At 40.7% G+C, this 24,336-nt stretch overlaps 1 protein-coding gene across 1 annotated transcript; it reads right to left on the reverse strand.

Annotated features, from left to right (window-relative positions):
- Nucleotides 1-8,601: 8,601 nt before the first annotated feature.
- Nucleotides 8,602-23,865, reverse strand: LOC121872521 (ionotropic receptor 21a-like). Its single transcript, XM_042375304.1, has 11 exons — nucleotides 23,769-23,865; nucleotides 22,193-22,317; nucleotides 20,728-20,847; nucleotides 19,337-19,569; nucleotides 18,811-18,939; nucleotides 18,306-18,492; nucleotides 17,317-17,553; nucleotides 15,893-16,158; nucleotides 14,068-14,205; nucleotides 12,173-12,359; nucleotides 8,602-9,365 (listed from the first exon to the last, which is right to left on the reverse strand). The coding sequence occupies exons 1-11, from the start codon at nucleotides 23,836-23,838 to the stop codon at nucleotides 9,123-9,125; spliced, it is 1,935 nt and encodes a 644-aa protein (XP_042231238.1). The 5' UTR covers nucleotides 23,839-23,865; the 3' UTR covers nucleotides 8,602-9,122.
- Nucleotides 23,866-24,336: the final 471 nt, after the last annotated feature.

A 24,336-nucleotide genomic window follows, 5' to 3' on the forward strand; every position in this document is an offset into this window, starting at 1 on the left:
AAAGTGCATTGCAATGTCACAGTGGCTTTTGTACATCATATATTACATTATAATTACAGTAGTTGCTTGCCACGATAATAATACAAACAGTAATTTTAGTGGAGCGAAAAGAAACGGAGTTATAACATTTTCAGGAAACAAAATACTTACTTAGGCAGATAATCGATTGGTTGTGCCCACATTTTACTTAATGCTGTGCAGACTGCCTGCGACTGTTTGCCTATTGGTGTGGAAGCAGTTGTTGTTAGGATATATTCATATTTCTACTTGTGTGCGATTTTGTGTAAATTGAATACAAACAGCTACTGGTGTACAGTTAAATAAGATGGTTAGCACTAATGACTGCTGTTGAGAGAATTCTTAAAATGTTTCCTGGCTTAAAGTCGTATTTTCTCAGTCAAAGGAAGTGTCCTATTGTGCTAAAGATTTTTTTTCTTTTTTTGAGAACCATTGTGCAGAAGTCTGGCTGAACTTTGTGCATAGTCAGTCAGCCACTTTTCATCAGGTCATCTCAAAGATTGAAGGGGAAGATACCACAGCGGTAGAAGTTATGATCGCATTCAATGATTTGAAGCAAAATATGTAATCCAAGAAAGACAATGTATTTTTACCACATTTAGTGAGGGTTCTAGCAAACAAACTTGAAGAAGATGGATTAATTGAATCATCTGCATTGAAGAAAATAGTTACAGATTTTTATGACATGTGTTCAGTATTTAGGCCAGTGGTCAGGTTACTTGCAAGACCTTGCACATATGCAGTGGGCCTCATTAAAGACGTTGAGAAAACAGTGGATTTTGCTGCAGAAAAGAAATTATATAATACAAAGTTTGATTCAGAGTTATTTCACGAGTTTTGCTGTGAGGAAAAAGTGCCAGAGTGACATACAGCTAAATTACCTACAGACCAGTGCTGGGTAGAAATGTTCACTCACTTTAAGGACAGAGATATTACCCACCAGCACATATTAAGATTGGTTCAATTCATTCTGTGTCTTCCTGGAACAAATTCATCTACCGAACGTGTTTTCTCTCAAATAGACCAACTGTAGACATTTGAAAAATCACAATTAAAAGAACCAACCCTCAAAGCCTTACTAGTCACGAAAGTTAACTTAAGCAAACATGTCTGGATTTCCACAATGTACTAAAATAACTCCAGAAATGTTAAAACAAATCTATCCAGTGAAAAGTAAGAGCATTAGAAGGAAAGTAGGCAAATACCATTGTTAGGTACAATTGTTTGGGTTTTGGTTCAAGTATAACTGTATAATCGGTGTTGCTGTAGGGATTTTCCTTCATGATTTTTGGTATGTCTCGCTTATAGCTCCAAGATATATGGTCACGTTAGACGGTAGGAGTGTCTCAGCTGACGGTAGCTCTGTATTATGAAGACACTGGCGCCACTAATGACCAGCCAACTTGATGAAGGCTGGAGAAGCTTATACCAAATATTATTTAAATATAATTTATGTTTGAGTATTGTCTTCTTATCCGAGAAATTATTGAAAATATATTAAAAGAAACAATAAATTATATAGATTGCTTATTTGATTTTACACGTTTAAATGAACTTTAAATAAGATTTGAAAAACTGCCAGTCAACAGACGATGCACAATAATGTCGTCAGCTCCTGGTATTTCATTTCGACTATTTTCACTTCATTTCAAGTCAGTATAATCATACCAGTATTTGATGTTTGTTTTTTCGATTTAAATAATCACAAATGTTTTTCATTTGTTTGATAATGTGACCAACAAGCAAAGCGAAAAAAAAAACTGACGATATAGTAATAAACAAGCACTGGCTTACGAGGTCCTCAAACTAATAATTGAACAAGTCCACAATATTCTCAGGATATTTTATGACTTGTTTACATTCGATTTGTATTCATTGATTTATAATACATTTAACCATTTTAACATTATACAGAAAAAGAAATTGCATTATAACAAGTGACAGAAAAGTGTCATATAAGGAAGCAGGGCTACCAATGTGAATCTAGATGCAAGAGCTATATACTGAAAATTTCGCCGGAGAGGTAAAAGTAATTTATGGTCTGACAGTACAATACGGCACAGGTGTCCCACTAAGGGCTGACCCACGGGATACACACCACCTCCAACAACCACATTTACTCTCACTCAACACCAACACTAAACCAACACTCACAACCACTGTAAACACCACTGGAAAACACTCGTCGCTAAATACACAACCTCTAAGGCGAGGAGCAGCACTTACACTTGTGGAGTTGTTGAGTGGGTTGTGTGTTGTGTCACCACCACGACCCGCTGCTTACTGTCTCACACAGGCAACCAACACCATTATATTTATGGCCTCACCAACAACACACACGGAAGACCTCCTTGGTGATTGGACGCTGACACGGGAATTAACTCGACATTATTTATATGCATTCGTGCTCACGCACATATTAGTGTGTACAAGTACACTATGTACAGGGTAGTTGGCTAAAAAAAATTATCGAACGCTCTAAGCGTCATGCAATATGACAAAACGAACGAGAATTCTGAACATAGCTCTCTGGGGAAGAGTTATTGCGAAATATTGAGTCACTTCGCAATCAGGCAGATCAACCATTCTGAGATGACGCGAGCCATAGTACTCATTCTGAAATTTGTCGTGCCCAGCTGTTCGAGAAGTTGTCTTGCCGACTGTACTTTTGAGTTTTTGTGTTCAGGTATAGCTGCATACGTTAACACGTCATCCTCAAAGTCAGTGGCTGCAGAATGGAACATGTTGGAGGGATTTTGATTGAAATAAGTCACTTATATTTTATGGTCAACAGTTTACTAAGTCCAATACTGAAAGATACACAACTAACCTAAGAACTATGACAATTATATACTGCGGTGGATGACAGTAGTATAGTGCGTGTAAATGGTGACTCGTGTTAGTAATAATTAATGATGACAGTAAAAGTTGTCGTGCTGGTGTGTTAGGTGGTGGTGAAGGAAGGGTCCTGGTAGTAGGTGTTTGGTGGTAGTGATGGGTTGTTATAGTAGGTAAACAGTTATAATAGTAGGTGGGTAGTGAGTGCTAGTAGTGTGTAAGTGGTGAAAGTAGTAAATGATAACACTGGTCAACAGCCAAAATGGTTCACATATGAGATCATGCTCACACAACTAATTTCATATTGCTGAATTCGAATCTGATATTTGTTTTGTTCTATCAGACCAGGTTTTATAGAAAAATCAATAGGTACAAATATTTAATATTCCATCACGTGTCGTGCAAAAGATGAGATTATCTCATGTGACTGTGCTTTCATGACTAATTTCATATTAATGAATATTAATTGGATGTTTCATTCTACCATCAGACCTACTTTCTTAAAGAATAAAACAAATAATAAATATAGTAACATTATCGCGTCATGCAAGATACAATTTTAAACCTATCACAGATAAGCTCATAAAAATTTTTACCAAAAAACATAAGTTCAAATCCTTTATAATGACAAAATATGAAGTTCTAAAAGTGCTTCTGAACTTTACTCTTTCTCTTGTACAGCTTGCTCTCTTCTCGTTGCAGTGTCCAGCAATAGTCGCCCATCATGTTAGGACTGAATTGTCCCTGATATCTGCTCCCCATTATGGCGATATCTTGATGAAATCTTTTGCCGTGTTCATCACTAACGTCTCCAAGGTTACCTGGGAAAAATTCAATATGAGAGTGGAAAAAATAAAATTTCAAGGACATCCTTGCTCCCAATGCATGACAATTCTGAAGCATGGTTGTTACGATTTCTTTGTAGTTGTCAGCACGATAGTTTCCAAGAAAATTCTTTGACACATTGACAAATGATTCCCATGCTTTTTTCTCCAGTGGGTTCAATGTTTTGGTGAATTCGCTATCATTAACTAGTATACGAATTTATGGTCCATTCAAGACACCTGCTTTCAACTTGGCTTCGGAAACCACACCACCTAGTTTCTGAGATAAGTATAGAGTCCCAGCACCGAATTGATCCATAGCTTTGATGAAATTTTTAGCCAAACTGAGCTTTAGATGCAGTGGAGGCAAAAATATCTTTTCTGGATCTACAAGCGGATTGTGAGCACAGTTAAACCTTCCAGGCGCATCTCTTGGTCTTGTCGGCCAATCCTTTCTCACATAGTGCTCTGCATCAGCTCTGCTGTTCCACAAGCACAAAAAGCACATGTGCTTTGTGTAGCCACTTTGAAGGCCCAGTAGTAAACTGATGACTTTGAGATCGCCACATATCTTCCACTGGTGTTTCTCATACTCTATAGCGGCCAACAGAATTTTCATTGTTTCATAGCTCTCAGTCATTTTTGTTGCGTGTGCTATTGGGACAGATGGAAGCCAATTGCCATTGTGTAAAAGAACAGCTTTCAGAGAGTCTTTTCCTGAGTCTATAAACAGCCTCCAATCCTCTGTCTTGTATGTTTCAGACTTGCAGAGTTGTTGCATGAGGGATACTGCGTCCTTGCAATAACAAAGGTTGTTTGCCATCTTGAAAAATGCAGACAGCTGTCTATGTCGGTAACGCGCTGTAGTGATATGCACTCCATCTTCTAGCAGGTTACGCTGCTTTAGTCTGGATCCCAAAACTTCAGCCTTTTCTTTTGACAAGTTTAGGTCCCTGATGAGATCATGAAGCGCTTCTTGAGTAAATAGTTTAGGCCTGGTATTTTCAGAGTCATCCTGGTAGTCGTTTTCCATTGAGGTAGAGGTAGAATCGGAATCACTCAATTCTTGTTCAGTCGGTGGATTTGGGACTGGAAGTTCAGCACTGTGCGGTACTGGTCGGATTGCAGAAGCAATATTGGGGTACTGTACCTTGCCTCGTGTCTTGATTTTTATTCCCTTAATATTTGTGAGACAGAAGTAGCAGTCACTACTGTGGTCTTTAGGTTCACGCCATATCATTGGTACAGCAAACGGCATTCCTGAACTTCGTTTACCACACATCCACTCGCTCAGGTGGTTAACACAAGACTTACAGGCTACATGAGGTGCCCATTTCTTGTCTTGGTCACCCAAATGACATTTGAAGTAACTTTTGTAGTTCAGTCGAACAGCTTTTGTGATTGGTTTCTTGAGGCTACCAGGAGTGAAGGCACCACATATGTAGCAAAAACTGTCAGCACCGTTCACACACTTGCGACGTTCCATGTTTTGTTAATTTCAGAGTAATTACAAATCATGCAGGTGTAGATATGCAATATCATGAATCAGCAAACTGAAACAAACAAAAGAGCACAAATCAGGACAAAATAATTGCATAAGTGGAGCCAATGAGCATATAAATTACTGTATGAATAGCATGGTACACTAAATATATAGATATGCTGGTTCTGGAAAACTGAGCCTGATACAGCTATACGAATGTCATATTGAGTTCAGCACATACAATTACACTAGAATCAGACTGTTTTGATCCAGAACCATGAGAATTTTTTTTTATGTTGACCAGTGTAATGGATGAGTGGTGGTTGTGGTAGATGGTTGTAGTTGAGGATGGTGGTGGTAATAGGTAAACTAGGTTTAGGGCCACGTTGAAAAATATATCACATAGGTCTACATGGAGTCATAAAGGGTCAATCAGAAATACATGAAGTCGCATGGGGTCACATAGAACCACATAGGGTCATAGAGGCTCCTATTGGGTTACATGAATTCACAAAGACCAGAATTGTTACAGGAACCCGCCCGGTGTGTCCTAGGATCAAGCACTGGCCAATGGAGGAGTTGGGTGGTGTTGGTTGTAGTGGTTGTTGGTAGTGATGGGTAGTGTTAGTAATGGTTGTTGAGAGTAGCGAGTGGAGAGAATGGTAGTTTTATTACTCGCATGAAACAAATTTTGCATTCAGTACCAAGGCTTAATAACAGAATTAATTCGGTATTACATATTCGTCAACATAACAATAATATCTCCAGTATTGTGTTGGTGGTTGGATGTGTAAAGTGTTATTGTCAGAGTATGTTGATTGTGCAAGGTGTCGTATGTAAGCGTGGTGGTGGTTCGTGGTAGTGGTTCGTGGTAGCGTGGTGGTGGTTCGTGGTATGTTGGTTGGTGGTTGTGCAAGTGAGTGTGAAAAGCGTGTTGATGGATATAAAACTGTGAGTGTGAGAACGTGTTAGTCACTGTACAAGTGTGAAGATCATGTGGATAGGAAGGTTAGGACAAAACTCACCGGACAAAATCTCACCAAACCTAACCTTTTTGTCCGTGTACCGGTATTAAGTGGCGGTAATGGGTGCATGGTAATAAATAGTGGCGGTGGGTGGATGTTGGTAATGAATGACTGGTAGTAGACTAGGACGGGTACTAGTAGATGGGCCACAGCTCGGTAGTGGTGGATGGTTATGATGGGTGGATAATGGAAGTGGTTGGCTGTTGGCATGAACTGCTTGATATTCACTGTATACTAACTACAAGTAACTACAGATGAAAGACGAATACCAAAGGACTTATTAGCCAAAGTAAAGGAACTCCATAAGAAAAAAATAAACTAAATTTTCAAGAATATCTTCAAGAATAAAAACAATAATTGGAGCTCGAGTTTATTATCATTGGATCATTTACCCATCACCAGTGTAAAGACAAACAACAATAATACCCAATATACTTATCAAAGGTATCAGGTGTAGCAGTCAGATATCTATAAATCATGACCCAACATTATTTATACCCACAGCATTACTTCACCCAGCCCGCTATGTTTTATTGTTCACGTAAGTACATAATAACACTCAACGTCTTATACAACCCTCTGAGGGCTGCCGACTCTTACCAGTTTACTACTACATTCTTCTACAGATCCATTTGTGAGGAAAGATTCGGTGTCTTATGTGATTCAGTATACATAAGGGTTACATAAATTAGCGTTTAATATGCATCTTTTTTACCTATGAATATTTTACACACTCCAGTCCTGTTTTGTCTCAGTCTTCGTTACTTTAAGAGAACATATTTGATTCATGTAACCAGTTATTACATAATTGACTTGTCATGTAAGTTCTGAGTCATTGCGTGATGGTGATGGTATAGGGCCGGGGTCACCAAACTACGGCCCGCGAGCCGGATCCCAAGTCCTTCCCCGGCTCGTGGTAGCTCAGCCTACGCTCTGACGTTACCAGAGCTTTCGTTCTGGCTTGCAAGTATTGAACAGAATGATTATGCGGCCCGCGCTCGTCATTCTTTCAGTTATCCGGCCCACTGTGAAAAAAGTTTGGCGACCCCTGGTATAGGGTGATGGGGTGGTGATAGTGGATGCATAGTGGTAATGGGCAGGTCATGAATGTGCAATGATTGAATATCAGACCAAAGCTTACAGCCCAGAATTACATCACATATAACAGCAAGTACACTACAGACCTCGTGGTACCACCACATACCAGGTTGACACACCCCAAGACCCTAGGGACTTGACCTCGCCGGTTAATTACCTGAAATAGCGGGTGACCTAATCACACCTAAGACACACCTGGGCATGACCACACCTGAACACGCCGTCCAGATCTAACCAGTTTAGTGATAATTGGTTAGAGGTCAAAAGCCGGCTGGGCCGACCCCATATAAAGGCCCTACAGTCCCGTCCACGCTGATTCTCATTCCATTCGTGATTCTCATACGACTATCATTCAGAGAAGTTGGTCATTGAAAGGTCATTCTGGTCACTCACAGTCATGCTTGTCCCCTCCCCCCCAGGTCGGGGGGGCGGGAGACCTCACGAGATCCCAGTCAAGCACCCACTGGGACTACGTCAGGGTACACGTGAGTCTTGTCAGAACTATTCCAAGGGTGAGTTACCTACTGTGCGAAGTGTATTCATTCAGGTGTGTCCGAGAGTCAGTGTCGAGTAACGTAAAACATAATGTGTTAGTACCCCGATATAATAGTGATATTAATGTGTCCATGTCATTGAGTGAATTAATAAATAGTTGTATCGAAGAGGTGTTTAACAAGTTGTCCCTTGAGAAGAATAGATATGTGTATTGACGTAGAAGATAAGTGTGTTGACACAGTGTAAATAACAAGCGGCCACGCTACCAAGCTTTTCCTATCTTTACATTCCTACTCTCTATACTTCCTACTATAAGTAATCTCTTCTCTTGTGAGTTTTGTCTCATTATAATGGTGGCAGCGGCTCGGTGAGTTTGTCTCATTATAAATGGTTAGGTCATGGTAGTGGTTGGATGATGGTAGTAGATGAATAGTGGTAGTGGATGGGTGGTGGTAGAGGATGAATAGTGGTAGTGGTTGGATGGTGATAGTAGTTGGATAATGGTAGTGGTTGGGTGGTGGTAGTAGATGAATAGTGGTATGGTTGGATAATGGTAGTAGATGAATAGTGGTAGAGGTTGGATGGTGGTAGTGAGTAGGTAGATGTGTCGGGTAGCTGGTGGTGGTAATGGGTTGGTGAAGGAGGTTGGTTAGTGGTGGTAGGTGGAGGTGGTGGCTGTGTGGTGGTACTAGTGGAGAGGTGAGAGAAGAATTGATTGGGAAGGTTCCAGGCAGATGACTGTTGCAGCATAATAGAGGTTCTCACTCAACAGTAGATTAATACAAACTGATAATGTGTGTGTGTGTGTGTGTGTGTGTGTGTGTGTGTGTGTGTGTACAATAATCACAGGAGAAAGAGACATGTTACTGTGGGATCTTTCAGAAAATTAATATTTTTTTGAAGAAAACTATTAGACGCGTTTAAACTTAAAAAAATCATCAAATAGTTTAGTGAAGGATTAGTCCAGTGTACAGTACTAAACAAACGATCTCTGCTGTGTCCTGTCTACGTACATCACCAGAACTCAGAAAATCAACACTGTAACACCAACAAAAATCATTCACAGTACTTTAAGAACAATTCTCTTTTTCATGGACAATGTATGTAAGTTAAATATACGTATAGAGAAGATCGTCCGTCAGGAGCCAATTTATTACGTTACAACAGTGCGGTCAGAGCCATATACGGCAGGTACAGTAAATGTAAATAATGATACGTATTGTTCATATGATTATATCCGGCTTCTTTTGCTTATCAACCGTCTCGTGTTTGTTCCTATTCAAGATCTATTTTTCTTAGCGGAGAGGCTGTAACGTTAACATCTAAATTAAAGATTATCGATTACTGTGGTAGGAACGATATGATGATGAGTTCCACGACGAAGGAGAGTCCAGCCAGGCCGAGGCCCAGAAAGAGTAGAATGAAGGGCCCCTGTAGATGTATGATGGTGAGGGACCTGTCCCTGGCCGAGTCTGCCCTTTCTTCCTCTAACTTCCTCTCTGCCAGGAGTTCCCGCTGCTGCCTCTGGCTCTCACGGCGGGTGTGGATGATCATATCGTCGCTCCATTTCTCGTATAATCCAGCCTGAGGCCGGATGTTGGCAGGACAAGAGAGATAAATCATGAAGGACGAGGACTTAAGTCATGTGTAACTTGCACGAATATTTTTAATGACATCGTCCATTTGGCATCATCTCACAGTTGGTGTAACATTTAAGTAAGACAAGCCGTAATATAATAGTATAACTTATTTAATGATAGCAGCTGTAGGGTCATGGAGATTAATATTAGTATAATTATAATTATTATTATTATTATTAGTATTATTATTATTAGTATTATTATTATTATTATTATTATTATTATTATTATTATTATTATTATTATTATTATTATTATTATTAGTAGTAGTAGTAGTAGTAGTAGTAGTAGTATCATCTAAGATAAATTAACTATCTTTAGCTTACTATGAAAGATAAATAATTAAAATTTCTTAAGAACATAAGAAAGAACATAAGAAAATAAGGAGTCTGCAATAGGCCGGTTGGCCTGTGCATGGCAGCTCCTGTCGAGAGTTACTACCACTCTCTATCATCCATGAATCTATCCAGCCTCTCTTTGAAACTTTCCAGCGTTCCAGCACTAACTACAAGGTTGCTAAGCTTCTTCCACTCGTCCACCACCCTATTTGTAAACCAGTTCCTTCCTATCTCCCTCCTAAACCTAAACTTATTTAACTTGAATCCGTTGTTCCGAGTCCTATCCTGCTCGGATGTTATAAGAACTTTATCTTTATCACCTTTATTGATTCCTTTCACCCACGTGAAGACTTCTATCATATCCCCCGCACTCTTCGTCTTTCTAGGAAATGCAAGTTTAGTTTCTTTAACCTATCCTGATATAGAAGGTTTCTAAGTCCCGGAATCATTTTCGTCATTCTTCGCTGCACCGACTCTAGTGAATTGATATCCATTCTATAATAAGGGCACCAGAACTGAACCGCATAATCGAGGTGCGGCCTGACTAACGCAAGATATAGTTGCAATAAGACCTCTGCACTCTTGTTACTTACACTTCTAGATATAAAACCCAATACTCTGTTTGCCTTATTTCGAACATTAACGCACTGTTTTCTAGGCCGTAGGTCCGGGCTTAAGTACCCCCTAGGTCTCTTTCACAAGTCGACTTCTCTAGGTTGATGTTGTTAAGGCTGTATACATTGACAGTATTTGTTCTTCCAATATTAAGTACGCTGCACTTACTGGTGTTGAATTTCATTTGCCATTTTTCAGACCACCCCTGCAGTTTATTTAGATCCTCCTGTAATGCATTTGCATCCTGCCCTGAATTAATCTGCCGCCCTATTTTGGTGTCATCCGCAAACTTGCTTATGTCACTGCTGATCCCAGTATCTAGATCGTTTATGTTGATTATGAACAAGAGTGGGCCTAGTACTGACCCCTGGGGAACCCCACTGGTTACACGACCCCGCTCAGATTTAACACCATCTATGCTGACCCTCTGCGTTCTATCGGTGAGCCATGATTTTATCCAATTTAAAACTTTCCCCTTGATACCATGAGCCTTAATTTTTCTCAGAAGCCTCTGATGTGGTACTCTGTCAAATGCTTTGTTAAAGTCTAAGTAAATAACATCGTAATTTTCGTCATTATCTACTACCTCGAAGACTTTCCTAAAAAATGTCAGCCGATTTGTTAGACAAGATTTTCCCTTTGTAAACCCATGTTGAGAGTCGTAGATTAATTTGCTTTTCTCTAAATGCAATCGGATGTTATCAGCTATAATTGATTCAAGAAATTTCCCCACTTCTGACGTCAAACTGATCGGCCTGTAATTTGACGCTGATGCTCTGTCTCCCTTTTTGAATATGGATACTACATTTGCCTGTTTCCACAAGTCTGGCACAACTCCGGTGTCTAATGATTTTGTAAATAAGTTTAAAGGGGTCCGCTAATCTGTTCCCTACACTCTTTCAAGACTCGAGGGAAAATTTCATCCGGCCCTGGGGATTTTGTCTTCTTTAGTTTATTTATCTTCTTAAGAACATCCTCTTTTCTGATAGTGATATTCTTTAATTTCTCTTCTTCTTTTCCCTTAAATATCAGTTCCACCTCTGGAATTTCATCGCGAATTTCCTCTGTGAAAACTGATAAGAAGTAGCTGTTCAATACTTTGCTTATTTCTTCACTGTCATTTATCACTTCTCCCCTCCCTGACTTTAAAGGCCCAACTTTGTCCTTGATCTTTGTTCTATATACCTGGAAAATTCCCTTGGGATTCGCCTTGGATTCTCTTGCTATTTTGATTTCATAGTCTTTCTTTGCTTTCCTTACATTTTTCTTAACATTCCTAGATAGTTCATTATATCTATTTCTGAGCTGCTCCTCCCCTCCCTTTAATTTCTTATATATTCCTTTCTTTATTCCTATGTCATGTTTAAGTTTTCTGGTCATCCACCTTGGCTCATTCTTATTTGACCAAATTTTTCTGTATGGTATATTTTGTTCTTGTGCTTTATGTAGTATACTAGTGAATATATTTTAGTCATGATCAATTGTTGTGTCATCTATGACCTCACCCCTTCCTACTGGTGACTGACGTGACTGTTCCCAGGTGACCTCACCTAGGTACCTTCTTAACCCCTGATAATCCGCCAACCGAAAGTTTGGGACTCTGACCATATTGTCATTGTTTTTCGTTTCCCAATTTAAGGTGAACCTGATTTCTCTGTGATCACTGTTACCTAGTTCTTCCCCTACTGTGATATCTCTGATAATATTTTCTTTATTTGTTATTCACCTTCTCCTAGTTTTCATACATGCAAATATAAAAAGATAACTTAGAAGGTGGGAGCTTTCGTGAGTCACTCACTTCGACAGCGGCCATGATGCAGCGGTCAAGCTGAGTCTTGTATGGGGCATCGTGGGGAATGGGCCAGCCAGAGGGGCCCGGGAAAACAGACTCTTGTCCCAGATAGAGAGACGAACTGCCGTCCTGGAGCGTGAACTGTTCAGCAATCTTCTGCTGCAGGGATCTTTTACCGCCCATGTGTGCCTGCCTGTCTCACGGAAATATACATAGTAGTTATGAAATCAACAATAGAGGTTAAGAATAGATTAGAAGCTTTGTTACGGAAAACATAAAAAGGGGAATGGGTGGTGCAGTTAGGAGCCAATGATGCGAATGTAGAGGAACCCTGTAAAGACGAAGAACTAAAACAGTACTTACTATTACCTTTACGGACATACTTCAGGTGCCACAGAGAATGACAAAATTTGCCGGGAAGTTTATCACATTTAGCTCTTAACTCATCCTTTTACGGTTTACTACTACAACAACAACATAAGAACATAAGAATGGAGGAAACTGCAGCAGGTCTATTGGTCCATACTGGTCAGTCCTGTTTACACCGAACCCCTATCGCTCATATATCCATCCAACCTATGTTTGAAGCTATTCAGCATATTCAAGTTTGGAAACTTGTTCTACTCTATTTCCAAACCAATGTTTAGCTATCTCGCGCCAAAATCTAAATTTGTCTAATTTAAAACCATAGCTACAAGTTCGCTCCTGGTTGGATAGTTTGATTACCTTTGTTATAGCACCTTTGTTTAGCCCTGACTTCCATTTCTACGCCTCGATTATATCGCCCCTCACTCTACGTCTCTCGAGGGAGTGCAAATTAAGATGCTTTAATCTGTCTCTGTACTCAGGTACCTAATGCCAGGGATTAGTCTTGTCATTCTCCTCTGAATTCTTTCTAGGGATTCTATATCCATTCTGTAGTACAGTGAAGAACTGAACTGCATAATCCAAGTGATGTCTCATAAGCGCACGATAGAGTTTTCGTATAACATCGCTAGTCTTGTAACTAGCACTCCATGTATGAACTCCATTACTTTATTAGCCTTGTTTAGTAAATACACATTGTTTACTTGGTTTAAGATCCCTACTTATTATCACTCCTAAATCTTTCCCACAGTCGGATTACTCCATAACAACGCTGTTCATCTGGTATCTGGTTTCTCTGATTACATCTCCTAGACTAAGTACTATATATTTGTCCACATTAAATTTCATCTGCTATTTTTTAGACCATGAGAAGAATTTGTTTAGATCTTCCTGCAGTTTTGCGGAGTCCTCGTCACATTTAACTCCACACCCTATTTTAGTGTCATCAGCAAATTTACTTATGTTGCTGTCTACGCTGATATCTATGTCGTTTATGTATATAATAAATAGTAATAGTCCAAGTACTGAACTTTGGGGTACTCCACTAATGACGTTACCTCAATCGGATTTCTTTTAGTGCCGTTAATGTTTACTCACGGTGTCCTGTCCTGTAACCACGCCCTAATCCATTTTAGAATATCTCTTCCAATTCCACGAACCTCCACTTTTTGTATTAGTCTTTCGTGGGGGACTCTGTCGAAGGCTTTGTTAAAGTCGAGGCATACCATATCATAATCATGTCCGTCATCCACTACTACTACTACTACTACTACTACTTATTTTTTTTTTAAAGCCGTGGCCTCCAGCCTCCCCCAATAGCCACACCTTCGCCGCCATTTTATTACCTTAATATTAAATATCCTATACATAAGTAGCTATCCTTGCTGTGTTGAATTAGTTGACCCACAGATCTATGCGGCATTCAGTGACTGTAGCCTCATAGTCAATACTTATAATTGTGTGTATACTTTTGTGTATGTATAGACATTGATGACATCAATCGAAAGGAAATATTCAAAATAAAAGGAACTTACTTATTGTTCAATGCCTGGTGTAGTCCTTCCTTCACTGTGGGGCCGATGGTCATGATCTCAGCCAAAGTCTTGAACACCGGGGAGTTGGACTGCTTGAAGAACTTGCGGAACTCTTCTCCGTACTTCGGCATTGTTACCCTTTGGAAAAACTAATTAGTTTTGGTTCTTTTGTTGGCGAGAAACATGTTTGTGTTAGGCGTCTTAGGGATCGTTATAATATAATCATGATTTCACCAATTTCGAATTTGTTTTCGAATTTTTGAATTGGTCCCTATATTAGGAAAATCAGTTAGATACCACTAATATGATCTACAAATGAACAGCATCAGCACTAACCTAACCTAACCTACTGTAACTTACCTAACCTAACCTAACCTAACCTAAGCGAATACCACCTAGCTTAAATTTACCTAATTATAGTAAAGTACTGTATGGCCATGATAAGAGAATGAACAATGTAATAAGTGAAACAGTATGTTCACTATAGATACACTAGTTTAAAAAAAATGAGAATATTACAAGCAAAAATAAACCATTGTCAAAAAGTTATTATTCCTTTAAGACGTGACGTGTACACACAATAACAAAAAGTATCGCGCACTGGAGGTCTGCTGACTTCCGTAATGATCCATACAGCACCTGATGTGCTCATCCTTGACCACCGTAGGGTCGAGACCTATTCAGGCGCTGCTCCTCAGTGGCCCCTCTTGGCCAAAGTTCGGCCCATTCCCCAAGTCCCTCTCCCCGACCCATCCTCACCACCGGGATATCAACATAATCAAAAGTGACAATTTCGTTTCGCAAAGAAGTGGGACCAGTGTTGAACATTGATGAACAGTGTTTAAGCCAGTGATTTAAGCACTAGACAGTACCAGTGAGAACTGTGACCCACCAGTGGGATAATCACCCCAGGGAGCTGGCCGCCATCTTCTGACCAGGAGGTGCTAATCAGTCCACCATGGGAACAACAGAGGGCCGGCCGGCTATGCACCTGACTACGTGATAACACAACACCACCTAGCAGGGCGAGGTACTATGACACCACCCCACACCACCCGGTGTCCCCATGACAACGTGAGGTCCTTCATATCAACACCCGAGGACGAGTTACTGCACCACGTGAACGCCACACCACCCAGTGTCTCCATGACCACGTTAGGTCCATCATTCCAACACCCGAGGACGAGTTACTACACCACGTGAACACCACACTACCTGGTATCTCCATCACCACGTGAGGTCCTTCATATCAACACCCGAGGACGAGTTACTACACCACGTGAACACCACACCACCTGGTGTCTCCATGACCAGCCCAGGCCCGGGCCATCAACCGTAAACTATAATAATTTGTATGTTCAATCATTGTTCCTTCTTCTTTCAGTAGTGAAAGCTTTTGTTAAACGACCCACCACCCCATGTCTTTGTATGTAATAAGTCCTTTTTGTCCAATGTATATTTTGCAGCCTTTGGGCTGCCGACTTTTTCAATAAACCGTTAATTATTATTATTATTATTATTATTATTATTATTATTATTATTATTATTATTATTATTATTATTATTATTATTATTATATTGTTATACCATCAACTGTGTATACGGCAGGACATGTCGTTAGCAACAGATATGTGAGGACACCCTCAGGCAAGGACAGCGGGACTACTACCATAATACAGGACCAACACGCATACAGTAGTCTGCTATCCCTCGTCCCTGGTGATATATTGTTTCACACATAATCCGTGCGGTACTTTTTTTTACTGTGTGTACACTATACCCTGGTTTGTCAGTTACAGGAAACATAACAGTAAAGTTCCATCACCTGTCAGCAAAAGCGACGAGTTGTTCAAGTGTCTCAGCTCGGGGTGGGTACTTGGGCAGCGTCAGGAAGGCGGTGAGGTTGCCACGGTAGGCAGTCCCGATGACAAGAGAAAACACCAGCCAGGTTGCTACAAGTACACGGCTTGAGCCGGTCCTGGGCAGTCGTCGTGGAAGATTCTGGCCCACTAACATCCCTGCCACGTCCTGCACCATCATGCCCACACCTCTGGCATTTCTTCGACTCTCCTGTACCATCACACAACTGAGCTGGAACATGTCACAAACCACATTTTATCATTAAAATTGTGAAGTTCGTTTTCTTCTGATACACTTTAAAGAATATATATATATATATATATATATATATATATATATATATATATATATATATATATATATATATATATATATATATATATATATATAATCAACACCTCACCCCACCAGGATTCAAACCCACGATCTTATAATTGTGACCAGGGAACGCTACCTCTGGGCCACCAGGACACTAAAAGCAGTCCTTGACTCTGTTATATTTCACACAAAGCCTGATCAACGAGCTTATGGCGCCATGAACCTCTAATGGGGACCACCCGTCCCGCTTAGGTGATAAGAGCAACATTTTACCAAATCCGGCTAATGATATATATATATATATATATATATATATATATATATATATATATATTTCATTAGCCCAATAGCATGCGGACTTCTACAAACAATCAACATCTCAACCCGCCAGGATTCGAACCCACGGCCCACTAGCCCATGACTGTGACAGGGGAACGCTAACCGCTAGACCACCAGGATACTAAAAGCAGTCCTAGACTTTGTTATATTTCACACAAAGCCTGTTCAACCAGCTTATGGCGCCGTGAACCTCTACTGGGGACTACCCGTATCACGTAGGTGGTCAGAGTAACGTTTTACCAAATCCGGCTTCGAAACACGAGGATCCATATATATATTTCATTAGCCCAATAGCACGCGGACTTCTACATACAATCAACACCTCAACCCGCCAAGATTCGAACCCACGGCCCACTAGCCCATGACTATGACCGGGGAACGCTAACCGCTGGACAACCAGGATACTAAAAGCAGTCCTAGACTTTGTTATATTTCACACAAAGCCTGTTCAACGAGCTTGGGCTAATGAAATATATATGGATCCTCGTGTTTCGAAGCCGGATTTAGTAAAACGTTACTCTGACCACCTACGTGATAAGGGTAGTCCCCATTAGAGGTTCACGGCGCCATAAGCTCGTTGAACAGGCTTTGTGTGAAATATAACAAAGTTTAGGACTGCTTTTAGTATCCTGGTGGTCCAGCGGTTAGCGTTCCCCGGTCACAGTCATATATTTATTTATATATATGCTAGCAAATCATTTAAGGGAACTTAAGTATACAACGTTGACATACAATGAACATTATAGGCGGGACGAGGAGCAACATAGCCAAAACCGTCGCCCACACCTCCCCGGTCAGCGGGTAGTAGAGTTTCTGCCATTGAGGCTGCAGTGACGGCTTGGCCATAGCGAAAGAGAAGAAGGCGTACTCATAGGTGAAGGTGAAGTCATACTGCTGTTGTCGCTGAGGCAGCAGTATGTGATACACAGGGGCCACCAACGACACTCGCTCCACCACCTGGCTCACCACCTGTTAAAGTATTATTGCAGGTTACTTATTCAGGATTGCATGTACAGTAGTCCCCAATTAGTAACACAGATAGGAAGAAAAATGTATCAGCAAGTGTCTTTATAATCAATATTTGCCAGTAGAGTTTGGATATACAACAGTCAAGCGTCACACTTGTGTCATTACATAATAAAACTGTGTTGTTACTCGAGTTAGGAATGAACCCAATGTGAATATTTGTGTCAATGTTTTATTGATCAATGCAAAGTTTAACTACAGTTCATTTGAACCTTGATGGATTCGTCTATAGAGAATACAGCAATCTAAAGTCTTAGAAATACTTGTTGTAAGATAACGCGATAAATGACACATTAAATAAATTGCAATTTTTGTCATGGACATAGGCTATGCTTAAGGGTCTTATTTCTAATTATAGTAACTGCTTTTTAGAAGTGTGTCCGAGATATTTGACACACACACACACACACACACACACACATACACACACACACACACACACACACACACACACACACACACACCAAAAACAATGGTCCCTGAGATCTATTGACGTAGTATAATAGGTACAGGCATAAAGTGTTGCACGGACGGGGCGCAGAATTGGTTTGCTAAAATTATGGGTAAGTGTCTAGATACATCTAGCTCCCCGCTATTCTTGTCATATGTACCAATTTCCAGACAAGAACACGTCAAGCATACATTATTAATTGAATATTTTAATTTTATTTCGAACAACCATAAGCATTGCCCACCTGAGCCCAGGAGATGCTGGGAAGGATGTGTACAGTAAAGTTAAGGGCGTCGGCCACAGTGTCCAGCAGGTGGTAGTCTGACCCTCGATACTTCTTCGTCCGGGAACCGTCAGGAGCCACGCCCTCAGTTTCATCCCAGAATGGTAGGAACGGCAGGGCTGTTGCGTTCACCCTGGCTCCGTGGAAGCTAATATTAAGTACAGTTATTACTAAGAGATCATCGGTCTCAGTGGGAGATAAAGGAGCAGGGGTGTGTGATGTAAAGAACAGCCGAGAAGAGGATGAAATATTTGAGTAAAGGAAGACAGAAAATGACCAGTTCATACCTTGTGTTTTGTACCTTTATTTCCTGCCTTATAATTAAATCAATTGACTCGTGATTTATTTTACGATGTCCTCATATACACTTAACGAGAGATTTTGCTTCAATGGTTCTAGTTTATATAAAATCTTTACTTTTAGAACACGCTAAACACACTCATGAACACATCTTTATCATACTCACTTGGAAAACTTCTCAGGAAACAGAGGAATGTTGGAGAAGAGGAAGAGGCCGCCCCGAGGCGTCCAAGTGGCAACTCTAAGCACCCGGTTTTCCAAGGGATTGTACGGCAGGTGAGTGTACACACCACACCTACATGTAGAAATAATATCATATTATGGACTGAGTGAGAGAAAGTCGTGTGGTTTATGTTGATTCCTAACACCGCAGAGCTTTCATCAAAGCAGTTGAATAGATGAAGCGGTGTAATGTAAAACTAATTGTCCTTTAAAAGCTCATTTAGACTGATAAACCAGTATGATTACTTTAAAAAAAAATTAAAATCACAGTAAAGGAGAGGCAGTTTAGAAATAATGGTAGGAAGAAACAGGAGAAAATGAATCGTTTGTATGGCGGTATAAGAACAGGGTCAATCAAGCGGAGTGGAATGGATGTAAGTGGCAATTTTGCTTGTATTATTGTGGTAGAGACTACCTATAGATTTCTTAGATTCCAGGTTGAACAAGATGGTGTTCATTGTGTATATTACCTGAGGTTGGGTGGTGTGTCCTCCAGGTTGAGCAAGATGGTGTTCATCATGGAGAAGGTCCAGTGGGAGGACAGGAGGGCGTGAAGCTGAGGGAGTGGGAGGCTGGTGACCACCAGCAGCTTGGTGGCCCACACCAGGAGGCGGCCCTTGAGGGACCACTCGGCGAAGGTGGCGAGGAAGACCGGGTCGTGACTCACCACCACCACCCGCACACACCACGAAGCCATCCGCACCTATGGAAAGACTGAACTTTGAGTCACCAACACCAACTCCATCCACACCTGTGAGAAAAGTATTCTTTTGGGTGGAGGAAACATGTTTCTCTTCTCGTTTATTTTGTTTCTTCTCCTTTCGACCGGATTACAATAGAACAACGTTCCTTTGTTTTTTGACATGGAGGGGAAGTACTTTGTTACTGAGTGTCGCGTCAGAATACGAGTCAGCGAGAGTTTTGCACTTTGAAATAATATAGAAATTGCCTGAATCTCTGTGTGATTAAGTGAGACTTGTGAATGAGGCGCTGTGGGCTTTGAAGTCTCTTGAGATTAGGCCGTTTTGTTATTTTTCAAAAGAAACACAAGTAACATAAGTGTAATTTATTGAATTGGGTGTGATTAGGCTTGGATTTAGAGATTGAGAAGTCTAATTATATATAATTGTCCTGTTGTAATGGTCTCTACAACAGACCGTACACCGGAGACAACTGTATACATGTCGCTCGCTGGTGGGATCCGGGTAACTTTACAGATATTCACCATTAGTCAAGGTGACTTCAAAATCTCTAGCATCTTCAGATCATCAAACGGATGAGTAACTTAAATGCCCAGGAGTTGATTTAGGTGCCTGAGAATTAGACACAGACATTATAAGGTTGGCAGAAATTGTTAAATAGTTAAGCTTGGGCAGTAAAAATTTATGGAAAGGTTTTAGTCGCAAACTTAAGAGAAATATTACAGTGTTAAGAGGTGGGAATTATTTATATCTGTATTTACAGTCGCCACACGAGTAGTGCAACATTGTCACCTGAGCAAGGGAGGGTAGAGGGTAAAAACACACCTGAAATTCAGTGAGCTGAAGTTTACAGTAACTGTTACATGACTTTAAAATGTTTCGACCATAAACACAATTCTTGAAGAGGAGAGGCTATTAAAAATTAGCGATTAATGAGTTCATTGAAGACGAGCAGTACAGTTTGACTTGTACCCATTTATACATTTTTTGACAATGAATGTGACCTACCTGTTGGGTTTGGTAGAACAAGTAGAAGAGTGACCTACCTGTCGAGCCTGGTGGAGCAGGTGGGAGAGTGACCTACCTGTCAAGCCTGGTGGAGCAGGTGGGAGAGTGACCTACCTGTCGAGCCTGGTGGAACAGATAAGAGAGTGACCTACCTGTCGAGCTTGGTGGAGCAGGTGGGAGAGCAGCACCAGGGTCTCGTTAGCGTCCTGGCCGTCCACCACCACCTCGAACACCCCCACACCCCAGGGGCTCCCTCGTACTACACTCTCCTCCTGAGACATGAAAGGCTATTTTAAGTAAGATAATCTAATTATTGAAGGGGAAAGTGGGCCCCATACAAATGACTACCCGTTAAGGACAGTGTGGATACAGCACACTGTAAAATAAGCCTTCGGTACACAAGGAGGCAGCATGGCCGGTACTGCACTCGACCGTCTTCACTTCCCCAAGTTGTAAACATAGGTAACCATTTACAACTGGGTGAACAGGAAGTGCACTGAAAATAGAACACACGCGCTGCATGCAATTATTACCTTTTGACAAATTTTACAAAGAAAAGAAAAACTGTCAAGATATATTTACATTACTATCTGGAACTAAATTATAACACACAATAGTAAGGTAACCAGATTGATTCTCCCAGTATACCTATCAAATCAAGGCTGCCATGTTGTAATGTCGTTTGCCAACATACAGCAGGTGGAGGCTACATAAGAACATACAGCAGGTGGAGGCTACATAAGAGCATACAGCAGGTGGTGGCTACACGAGAACATACAACAGGTGGGAGATACACGAGAACATACAACAGGTGGAGGCTACATAAGAACATACAACAGGTGGGAGCTACACGAGAACATACAACAGGTGGAGGCTACATAAGAACATACAGCAGGTGGTGGCTACATAAGAACATACAACAGGTGGGAGCTACAAGAGAACATACAACAGGTGGAGGCTACATAAGAGCATACAGCAGGTGGTGACTACATAAGAACATACAACAGGTGGGAGCTACACGAGAACATACAACAGGTGGAGGCTACATAAGAACATACAGCAGGTGGAGGCTACATAAGAACATACAACAGGTGGGAGCTACACGAGAACATACAACAGGTGGAGGCTACATAAGAGCATACAGCAGGTGGTGGCTACATAAGAACATACAACAGGTGGGAGCTACACGAGAACATACAACAGGTGGAGGCTACATAAGAACATACAGCAGGTGGAGGCTACATAAGAACATACAACAGGTGGAGGCTAAGAACATACAGCAGGTGGAGGCTACATAAGAACATGCAGCAGGTGGGCTACATAAGAACATACAACAGGTGGAGGCTACATAAGAACATACAGCAAGTGGAGGCTACATAAGAACATACAGCAGGTTGAGGCTACATAAGAATATACAGCAGGTGGAGGCTACATAAGAATATACAGCAGGTGGAGGCTACATAAGAATATACAGCAGGTGGAGGCTACATAAGAACATACAACAGGTGGAGGCTGCATAAGAATATACAACAGGTGGAGGCTACATAAGAACATACAGTAGGTGGAGGCTACATAAGAATATACAGCAGGTGGAGGCTACATTATAACAAACATCACCTTGAGGATGGTGGAGGGTGAGGTGGTGCCATCTGTGAGGAGGATGAGGGAGCAGGTGGGCTGAGACACCGCCTCCAGCACGGCGCCCACACCACCACCATCGACTGACAACAACCCTCCCACACCTGATAAAGAATATATCACAAACTACTGTAATTAATGTCTGTGTGTGTGTGTGTGTTTCTGCATTCCTTTAGAGAAGAATTAGATAAATATATAGACACGATAATTATCACCAGATAAAGGATGTGTTTATAGGGAGAGGTGAATAGAGGTTACATGAGAATACTCCCTCAGTTGATGAATGTAAAGACAACTCAGTAGGTATATTTATTGATGAAGGGTAATATAAAAGGTGGTGATAAGGCGGCCACCGATCTTTAAGACCACTTCAATTATGTTAGGTATCTCCGAAAAAGACATTAAAGCTTTGAAAGGAAGGAAAGAAGGAAGGACATCAGTAAAACTTCAACTAATTCTCATCTCATAGCCGACCAACAACCTTCTCCAGACTCTACTGTATATAAAATCTACCTTATACTCCTAATTTGTAGAAATAAACTTATTATTTACTTTTTTCACTTATACTGTTTTTAATAACCTAAGTTAATGGTAGCCATCATTTACCCAAAGGTCAAATTTACCTCTTCTTCTTGTGACTCGTGTATTAATTCATACTGAGCAATAAGAGTGTGAGTTACGTTTCTGTGTGCACTCAGTAGCTTATAATTAACCATTAAGAATGTAGCACAGTTGACAAAATATGAATCAGCATACCTTATTGGCCAAAACGAGTAACATCTAATTCATATAGAGGTCATATAAAGTGCTAAGTAAAGGTTATACGTCACTTTACTTCATTATCATTATCATATACGTCTTCCCCAGTACACCAGACTAGGAAATCCCTAGTAAGTAAGAATAGAACTAATTTCGTCTTATTAACTCTCCTCCTTTAGTTGATAATCTGTCTTCCCTATCTCTTCGCCGCAATGTTGCTTCACTCTCTCTCTTTTACAGGTACTTTAACGGGCAATGTTCGGTGGATTTGGCATTCTGTGTACCGCCGGCAAGGCCATGGGCTCGTAACACTCGTCCTGCCCGCGGTGCCCACCGTTTCTGTGGATGTCTGTCACATAATAACCCGTTATAATACAGCCTTCTTTCCTCACACATCCAAACTGTAGAATGCTCTGCCTTTTACTGTGTTTCCATACAATCTGTTTCACTTCAAAAAGCTGGTTTTCCGGCATCTTCTTGGTGTAGATTAATATAAATTTTTCTCTTCTATTTTTAATTTCCTTTTACTCTTATTTTTTCGCCTCCCAGGCCCCACTGTGGGTCGATGATTTGTGCCCAGGTGGGCTATTCCCCGTACAAAAAAAATGGTTGGGTCTACCTGTATGAGAGCATTGGCTAGGAGTATACCTGTGTTTCCTGTTTTATTATTGCAGATTATTAGCTCTGGGTTGCCTGTATGTCCTTATTGATTTCTAACAAAAAATCAGCTACGGGTATACCTGTGTGCACCTGTGTAATGTTTGCTTTAGTGACAAGTAACCCAATGTTTACTCACCGTGTGACGTGTAGGAAGTAACATCAACCATGAGACACGTCAGGAGGACCACACTCGTTCTCATCGTCATTGTCGTCGTCAGCTAACTCACCTACAGCCCCACTACAAGTTGAAACATTCATATTAGCAGAGTGACACATACCTACAAGATCATACACACATTTTATACATGCTCATACATATACAAGAATATACATACAAAAGTATACATGCATACACAAAATCATGCACATATTATGATCACACACACATGCACAACTGTACATGCACACGATTATAATATAAATACGTGATTATACATACACGACATTATCATACATGCATGTCAAACAGACTCATGGTTATGTTCACACAAACCAATATACGCAATCTATCATACACACGAGAATATACACACACGAACATTGTATGACCTTAAACACACATAATTATTATCGTTTACACAAATATCATACACATGTAATCAAACACTTTTTTTTTTAAAGATTCGTAGGAATGTTACCTACGTGGACCTTAAGCTAAATCACTGGTCCACCCATGATCATACACAAACACGATCACATATACA

This window comes from Homarus americanus, unplaced genomic scaffold, assembly GCF_018991925.1.
Source record: "Homarus americanus isolate GMGI-L3 unplaced genomic scaffold, GMGI_Hamer_2.0 scaffold39155, whole genome shotgun sequence".
Taxonomy (NCBI): Eukaryota; Metazoa; Arthropoda; class Malacostraca; order Decapoda; family Nephropidae; genus Homarus; species Homarus americanus.

Bases quoted from the DNA above. Each gene is read 5' to 3' on its own strand.
- LOC121872521 (XM_042375304.1), bottom strand. From the start codon at position 23,838: ATGACGATGAGAACGAGTGTGGTCCTCCTGACGTGTCTCATGGTTGAT. The intron at 20,848-22,192 runs GTGATGTTTGTT...TTCATGTCTCAG, and splicing joins CACCCTCCACCATCCTCAAG to GAGGAGAGTGTAGTACGAGG. The intron at 14,206-15,892 runs GTGATGGAACTT...GTTTTTCCAAAG, and splicing joins CTCGTCGCTTTTGCTGACAG to GGTAACAATGCCGAAGTACG.